This window comes from Lolium rigidum, chromosome 5 (genome assembly GCF_022539505.1).
Source record: "Lolium rigidum isolate FL_2022 chromosome 5, APGP_CSIRO_Lrig_0.1, whole genome shotgun sequence".
Taxonomy (NCBI): domain Eukaryota; kingdom Viridiplantae; phylum Streptophyta; class Magnoliopsida; order Poales; family Poaceae; genus Lolium; species Lolium rigidum.
In genome coordinates, this window is record NC_061512.1 from 16411124 (window position 1) to 16420286 (window position 9163).

The 9163-nt window shown below is 44.1% G+C and overlaps 1 protein-coding gene across 1 annotated transcript; it reads left to right on the forward strand.

Annotated features, from left to right (window-relative positions):
- The first annotated feature begins 336 nt into the window (after positions 1-336).
- On the forward strand, positions 337-6665 carry LOC124653855 (extra-large guanine nucleotide-binding protein 1-like). The gene is made up of 8 exons (XM_047192916.1): positions 337-1308; positions 3697-3834; positions 3911-4015; positions 4103-4273; positions 4545-4722; positions 4898-5145; positions 5304-5467; positions 5799-6665. Exons 1-8 carry the CDS (start codon positions 337-339, stop codon positions 6403-6405), a joined length of 2583 nt encoding a protein of 860 aa, XP_047048872.1. The 3' UTR covers positions 6406-6665.
- The last annotated feature ends 2498 nt before the right edge of the window (positions 6666-9163 follow it).

Sequence of the window (9163 nt, forward strand, 5' to 3'; positions counted from 1 at the left end):
CACGCATCCGAAACGTGTCATCCCATTTCGGTTCTGCCGTGTACGCTCATCCTTCGGTACAAGGAAGGGTAGAAAACAACGGAGAGCCCTATCATCAGTAACGCTATCACAATCCAAGCAGCTACGCCTATCGTGACGGTCCACGGTGGACTGGGCGCACGACGAAAGCAGTCTTCCTTCCCCGCGACGCCTTCGTCTCCTTCCCTCGCGCCGCGCATGCTCCAAAAAGCTCCCACCTTTCCCCTCCTCCCACGCCTAGCCTAGCCTCACTCCCCCCCCATGCCCATGCCCATGCCGGCCCTCCCCAAACCCTAGCCCCCCGCCTCCGCCGCCGACATGGCCTCCGCCGTCGCCGCCGACGACTACACCTTCGCCGCCGAGTACGACGGCCCGCCGCTCCCCTACTCCCTCCCGCGCGCCATCCCGCTCGACCTCTCCCGCATCCCGCTCGCCGCCCTCTCCTCCGACTCCTCCGACCCCTCCGACGACCCGCTCCCCGTCGTGCGCCCCCTCACCCCCTCCTCCCTATGCTCCGCCATCCAGCAGGCGGCGCCTCCTCGCTCCTCCGGGGGCCCCGCGGGGGCCGTCGCCGACTCCCCCACCTCCGTCATCGAGAACCACCACGCCGCCGCGCACCACTCCGCCGAGCTCCCCTCCTCCCCCTCCGACGCCGCCCCCTCCGACGACGAGGAAGATGCGGGGACGCCGTCCGTTCCACACCAGCCCACAGCCTCCTTCGCCGAGACCAGCGGCTCCCTCCTCCAGTCCTCCTCCTCCTCCGCCGCCTCCTCCTCCGACGACGAAGCCCCCTCCTCCCCCCTGCCCCGCCCCACCACCGCCGCCGCCGCCCGGTCCAGCGCCCCCCTCTCCCCGGCCCACTCCGCCCCCAACCCCCGCTCCGGCTGCTACCGGTGCGGGAAGCGCGGCGGCATCTGGGGGGGCACGGAGTCGTGCCTGGCGTGCGGCGCGCGGTACTGCTCTTCCTGCGTGCTGCGGGCGATGGGGTCCATGCCGGAGGGCCGCAAGTGCCTGCCCTGCATCGGCCGGCCGGTCGCCGAGGCGCGGCGGGGCGCGCTCGGCCGCGGCTCGCGCGTGCTGCGCCGCCTGCTCAGCGCCGCCGAGGTGGACCTCGTCATGCGGAGCGAGCGCGGGTGCGCCGCCAACCAGCTGCGGCCCGAGGACGTGTACGTCAACGGGGCGAAGTTGGTGCCCGAGGAGCTCGCGGCGCTGCAGGGGTGCCCCTGCCCTCCGGCCAGGCTCCGGCCCGGGTTCTACTGGTACGACAAGGTCTCCGGCTTCTGGGGCAAGGTACGTCAGATGTTCGTCGTTTGGTTACCGGTCTGGTCTGGTCCGAGATTTTAGGACACTGTATTAGATGACTCTGTTGCACCCTGTAGTTTGGTGTGACCACTAACCGCTTGCTATTTCACATTCATCTTTATTTCAACCACGAATACTATGTCCAACCTCCAGACGCTCATTTCCAACTAATGAACACCGCCCTCCAACCAGATAAACTAGGGCTGTGTTTGGTTTTTGCCCGAGATTACCCTACCAAAATTAGGCTAGCCAAACTATTGGTTCAGCCTTTGCCTTACCCACAAGTTGGCCAACATTGGCAAAAAGAAAAAAAGAGAAGTAGAGTTGGGACTTGGGAGTGGAGCATTGCCATGCCGAAAACTTGGCAACATTGGCAGGGCACACACCTTGGTCACAAACTCACAATCCAAACATGCCCTAGAGCTTTCAAATAGGTGAACATTGTGAACATAATAACATTGTGAATCGAGATTCTACAAATCAATTAGTATAAGAAGACTATGATACTAGTACATGATACTATGCATTGTGACTATTCTTAGTCAATTATAGATACTAGTAGTTTTGCTTATATCTCCATTATTTATTCGTGCCCACCATCTGCCTTCACCTCTTCTAGGCTTTATCCAAAAATCTCCAGGGATTCTGCCCATGCACATTTACCTGCTATCTTTATTTCAACCATGAATACGTCTAACCTCCATTCCATAACTTTGGACCCTGGTTTCCAACTAGTGAACACCACCCTCTAACCAGGGCCCAGGGGTGTGTTCGGTTTTTGCCCAAGACTGCCCTACCAAAATTTTAGCTAGCCGAATTTTTGTTGCGCCTTTCCTTGCCCACAAGCTGGCCAACATTGGCTAAAAAAAATCAACAATGGTTATTGTAATAAATAACTCAAATCAGACATGCCGTAGAGCTTTCAAATAGGAAAAAGAAACTCAAATCAGATGCCCAATTTGGTCTTGAATCTGAGTTTCAACTCACAAACACACCAACTTTCAAATTCATCATTTAAAACTTACAACTTTCAACCTCTCACAAACCAACTTCTACTCATCTTGGAGAACATTGTCCCCAAACAATTGAGAAATAAATCAAGAAGAAAACCGTAGACACTTGCCTGTTTCATCCCCTAACCTCCAGGGAGACCTCCCGAGCCAGTTGTGGTGGGGATGGCTGTCGGCCACGGCTCGCCGCTGCAACCTTGCTGGCATCACGCGGTGTCAGCGTCCTTATCGGAGATCCATGCTAGGGTGGATTATTGTAGGTGAGAATGGAAGAAAGGAAGTGCAAGAGACACGAGATACCAGTGTTACCAATAGACTGGAAGGATAAAGCTTTGATTAACAAGGGCAACGAGCCAACGATGATCTATGTTCCATCTTTTCATATCCATAAATGCTAGTACATCTACTCATTCAACATAATTTTCTAAATTACACCAGATCTCCTGTAAGAAGTTCAAAACTTTTATCCTCGTGACGCGGCCCTCCGCTAACTTATAAAAGGACATCTGGTGTAGTTTGGAATATTCTGCTGATTGCTTGGATATAGCTCTTTTGGTTATTATAAAGGTGGAAAATAGGTCGTTGGCACTGGGCTTGTTGACCTTGTCAATGCGCAATCTGATAGTGAAGTATTACTTCTTTAGGGTAGTTACCCGATATGAAATAGCCATATATGTCTTATTGGATGAAAATCATGAGATTGCATATTTAATTATTCTTGGTGGGAGTCATGAAAGAAAGAGTGTGGAGGGATATTGCTGCTGAACTTTGATATTGTCGATGTTTAGTTGACTACTTTGAATATTGATGGGCTTTGTTTGATGAGTAAGTAGAATCATGATATCTTATCATTGTTTGAATGAATTATGAAAGTCCTAAGAATCGTGGTAGCTGGTATTGTGCCTACTTCTCTTATTCTAGTTTAGAATGGTACACAGTTGCACGCCAAGGCTGACACATGATTGGTGTACAACAGTACATAGAAACATGATAGCAGGTTTATAAACTACTACTCCTTCCATCCATAAAGGGATGTCGGAGATTTGTCTAAATTCAAATTTATTTATACACGAAAGTGTGTCTAGATGCATCCAAATTTAGACAACCTTATGGCATCCTTTATGGACAGAGGTAGTACAGCATTGTACATAGTAATAGTGTTGACGTGTGCGGTGTCTTGGTGCCATAGCTTATGCTGACTTGTTATTTTGGAGAAGGTGAAGTTAGAAATTGTCATGCTTTTATTCAGCAGATGCTATTTGAGAATTTCATTTTTAAAATGATTTTTTGCTTACTTCATATAAATGTCAATGATATATATCATCCACAACTCTACTTTTAAAAAATTTCTTGGATAATGTTCCAGGAGGGACACAAGCCCCATTGCATAATAAGCCCAAATCTAAGTGTGGGAGGTAATTTAGATGAAAAGGCGAGCAATGGGAACACCGGAATCTTGGTAAATGGACGTGAGATTACAAAATCTGAGCTGCAAATGCTTAAGGTTTGGAATTGATATACTCCTACCTAATTTTGAGATTCCTGAGTTGCATTTTACTTACCTATCTCTCTGGTTTCAGTTGGCAGGAGTTCAATGTGCTGGAAAACCTCACTTTTGGCTGAATGCTGATGGGACTTACCAAGAGGAAGGCCAAAAAACTGTGAAAGGGAGGATTTGGGATAAGGTAGTTCTGGAATTCATCTTTCTTAGATGACCTGTATTTCGTTATGAGAAATCTGACATAAGTTACATTATTTGCTTTTTTCACCAGCCCATAGTGAAGCTGCTTAGTCCAGTCCTGTCATTGCCAACTCCAAACAAAGCGGCTAATCAATGTGGTGTAGAGCCTGCTAGTTCGGGAAATCGACCTGAGTACTTGGAGCAAAGGACGATCCAGAAGCTTTTGTTGGTTGGATCAGGAACCAGCACCATACTGAAACAGGTACGGATATCTATTGACGTCTATTATGCCGATGTTAATGAACAGATGAGTTTACCAGCTGCATTAAGTTCACCTTCCAGTTAATGAACAGATGAGTTTACCAGCTGCATTAAGTTCACCTTCCAGTTACCAGTGTTCACATTGGAACATTTGAATAAAGGTTTACATTCCATATATGCAATGACTAAATATTCTGCAGTGCCAAATGCCATTCTCAATATTAATGTGGGATTATAGGCTAGCAATTAATTCTGAATCTATCAAATCTCAGGCTAAATTCTCATACAAGAGCAAACCATTTTCGATGGATGAGTGTGAAGATCTCAAACTTATCATACAAAGTAACATATATCGCTACGTTGGTACACTTCTTGAAGGCCGTGAACGATTTGAAGAGGAAGTTTTAGCTGATAGAAGAAAAATCAACAAAGACGATCCTTCTAGCTCTGGTATGATCTATCCACCATTTGTTCTGCTGCATAATAGTCTTTTTTTTTTCAACTGAACACATAATCTTAGACTCTTAGTATTGAAGGGTTTCTCATTATTTATGTTCGTAAAGCAAATGAACCAAGTGAAAGACTCCTACATTTTGCTAGAACTGACATCCGCTTGTTTTCACAGGGCATTCTGGATCGGAGTTCTGTGCTGAAGTTACTGAGTACTCCATTGTTCCGCGTTTGAAAGCATTCTCTGATTGGATCCTGAAAGCCATGGCGATAGGTAATCTTGAAGACATTTTTCCTGCAGCTAGTCGTGAATATGCACCACTGGTTGAGGAACTATGGAAAGATCCTGCTATTCAAGCTACATATAGACGAAGAAGTGAACTGCCGTTCCTTCCGTCTGCTGCCAGTTACTTCCTTGACAGGGTACTATTTTTGCTCTATCGATTGTTTTTGTTTGTTAACATGGTTTGATGTTTCGTGTCCACTCCTGTTTCATATTAGAGGGGGACCTCTGTAGTAGTGACTGAGTCATGCAATTGTGGTTATTCACTCTTCAACCTTGTGGCGTTTGAAATTATCAGGTGGTTGATATTTCTCGAACAGAATATGAGCTCTCTGATATGGATATCCTCTACGCTGATGGAATAACATCATCAGATGGATTAGCATCTACAGATATCTCTTTCCCACAGCTGGCTTTGGATGTGCGGGTTGATGAGCCTGATCCACAGGACACAATGTTAAGGTTGGTCTTCTCACAAAAGGCTGAACTTATATGATATTTACTTGTGCTATGTGCAGTTTTTTCATAGGTTTCAATATTTCAGTATTACCATTATTACTTAATTAGGTAACAACAAAGAGCATATGTGTGAGTTCTTGATGTATGTGTATGATCTCATGAGGTGATTTGCATGGTATTTTGATAACCGTCTCAGGAGAGTGAAAACACGCATGTGCATTTTGTATCTTCTTCCGCCTAAAACACCATGTATTTATGTTCTTGGTTTGATGCCTATAATATCTTTACGGACTGTTATAGCAATACCCACAATGAAATTATCTGTTGTTCTCAGATACCAGCTGATCAGAATAAGCAATAAAGGATTGCGGGAGAACAGCAAATGGCTGCAGATGTTCGATGATGTCAGGCTTGTCATATTCTGTGTTGCGGTTAGCGATTATGATGAGTACCACGAGGATGTGAATGGAACCATTGTCAACAAGATGGTAGAGAGCAGGCAGCTATTCGAGAGCCTCGCCCTTCACCCAACATTCGAACAGATGGATTTCCTCCTACTCCTGACCAAGTTTGATCTCCTAGAGCAGAAGATTGGCAAGTCCCCACTAACCGCATGTGACTGGTTCAGTGAATTCACCCCACTGGTAAGCCGCAATCTGATCAATGGAAGCAGCAGCAGAAGCACACGCAGCAGCAGCAACACTGGTGCGACGCTGGCGCAGATGGCTGCGCACTACATTGGCACGAAGTTCAAGCGGCTGTTCCACTCTCTCACGGAGCGGAAGCTGTATGTGTCCTACGTGAATGCCCTGGACCAGGAGTCGGTCTGCTCGGCGATCCGCTACGGCAGGGAGATTGTCAAGTGGGAGGAGGAGAAGCCGGTGTTCAACTCCAGCGAGACGGTGTACAGCGGCGAGGAGCCCAGCTCCTACTCCCACTGACCATGGTGAGCCTTTGCATGCGTATGACGAAGACGAAGAAGAGGTGTAAATAGTTGTGCATTTCCCTCCTCTCCCGGCGATGACGACCTTTTGTTAGAGCTTTGCCCATTTTCGTCCTTTTTTCTATTTTTTTTGCCTGATCATTGGTTTGTATTGTATGGTTTGTTTGTTTAGTTGTTCACAAGTAGAATGAGATTCACGAGGCCTTCCTGATTCCGATTCTTGCATATGTATTAATTATCATCTGCTTTACATGGTGACCAGATCGCCTGCATGCATATTCCATTGTTGTACAAGCTGTGTGAATGACAACATCTGAACAAGTAGGAAAGAAGGAGCGTGGCTACATAACGTTGTACATACTGCCGTTCGATTAGTACAGTATATCTATGTACGCGAGCACGTATGGGTTGGCGGTTGGGTGATGATTGATGAAATAGCTGGGAACGAAGCTGTCGAGCAGAGGAGGTACTTAGTATCTACGTACGCGAGCACGTATGTAATCATGCGCTCTGCTTTCTTTTGGGTGCTTATCTGAACTTGTTGCATCTCTTTAACATTTTGATTCCCCATTCATGGAACAGCATTTAAGAGATGAAGGATGGAAGTCATGTCTTTCAACTTTCAAGTACAAGCAGTAGCTAATGAGCAATGTACTGAAAAACCAGATCTGAACCCAAGTTCGTATGCTCCTGATTGTATAAATAAATTGAGAAAAATAGCAAAGTAAGTAGCCTAGCGTGTCTGATACATGATCTCCTAACTGTCTAGTTAGCTAAAACATACACCTGTAACTGCATCATCAGATTTTTTGTTTTTTCAAATCAAAATGTATCTTTTTTCTTGGTAGTTCCAGTATACCATAGTGTTCATGTCCACACTGATATTTCTTCACATGGAAAGAGGTTCCTGAATCACCAAGGAGCAGCAGCTGAATCACCAGGCTGAGGGTTGTTTATCAGCAAAATGACGATGAAAAACGAGAATTTATCGGGTTGGCTAGGACCCAACTGGGCAATGCAGTGCAGCATTCCTGAAAGTTGCAGATTACATTAAACATCTCCAACAGAGGAACAACTTTCTGGTCAGTTTCAACTGTTTTTTTTTCGAACTAGCAAGGTGGCCCTCGCATTGTGAGGACTGCCGAAAAAATTGTCTATTATGTATGTATCGCCACTTATATATGATATTTGAATTAGTATGGTTCTATATTCACCTTAAATAGTATTAACAAAATATCATTTGTGCCGAAGACATCTTTAACCATTTGTAATTTGTGGGAAAATTATTTGTTATCATAAGAAAACAATATATCATTGACTATATGTGTCTTTTGTATGCGGTGATATTAAAAATTAGAAAATATATGGATTATGTTCCCACAGTGCAACGTGATCTGGGCTTCCCGATCTTGGATCCACGGATGGATGGCAACTTCTGATGTTTTGAAAAAAAAAAGTAAAATAAAAAATGCAAAGTTTCCAACCCATCAATACTTACACGTAGATTAAGTTATGAAGATCCAATTTCTATGATTTGTTACTTACACGTAGATTTTAATTCACATGTACATTATACATATTTACATATAAGGGTGTGTACCAGAATAACCAGTTTGCGGATGCTGTAAGTATGGTTTGAGAAAACAACCCTGAATTCAGCATCACTTTAAGCACTTAATGAGTTGGAATATATTTATATATTTGAAAAATCTATAGGTGTACTCCCGATTTAAGGGTATACTATTTATTCTGACTGTTCACGTTCAAGATTCAACCAAAAACTTCATATTAGATATTCTAGATCCAACCAAAAGAAAATCATATTCACATATTCTTATGTGCACCATCCATTCTATTCTTCATGTCCTATCATGGACAAGGCGATTTTTAGACATTTTGAAATATGTTTTTCAGTAATAGATGCATCTACACCTATGAGCCAAAATGAATTTCCGTCCTATCACGCCCTACTTTAACAGCACCAGGTTCGATGGAGCTGGTGTAGACTGTTTCTTTAACTGTCATATATAGGTAATGCCAGTTTTTTTAATTTAATGCTTGTGTTATGCTATACTTCTTTTAGGGCTCATCATTTTTTGAGTTTTTCTATCATCGATTAGCTTTTTATTCTAATGACTAATTAGCTTTTCTTACAGGCTTGTCCAATCACCTTTTGGTTAGCTTCGTCCATGTCTTTACTCGCCACATATTGGTTTATCTGTGTTACTTCTTTGTCGTGTTTGTACATAACTAATATTGTATGTAAATTTTCATCTTCTAATTTCAGCCACTAATTATACATCTAACTTCTTAAATAATTTCAATAATTCCATTTAGAGTTAAATTAAATGAATGTTATGCTCATGAGTGCAAGTTATCACTTTATTACAAACATGTGATGTTACAGAAATGTAGGGCCTAGATTCTAAGTTTTTTTTAAAAAAAATGCTCGCGTTCTATTCATTCCATATCTCTAAAGGTGAGTTTTCTTGTTGGTATAGAACATAAGAGAACCCGAATTAACTCTTTGTTGCACAAGCTCGTGGCACACAATTAAAGTCACACATATATCGTTAGCATTAAATGGACATAAGGCACAAAGCTGTTATCCTAGTCTTGACCGGAAAAGATATGGACAAATATGTATGTTTCATTAACATTTATGTATTTCTTTGTTTGGACTTTGATGCATCATTAGTTGCTCAATATTGTCCATGGTGGCACAGAAGCTCGTCGTATGATGAAGCAGAGAGGAG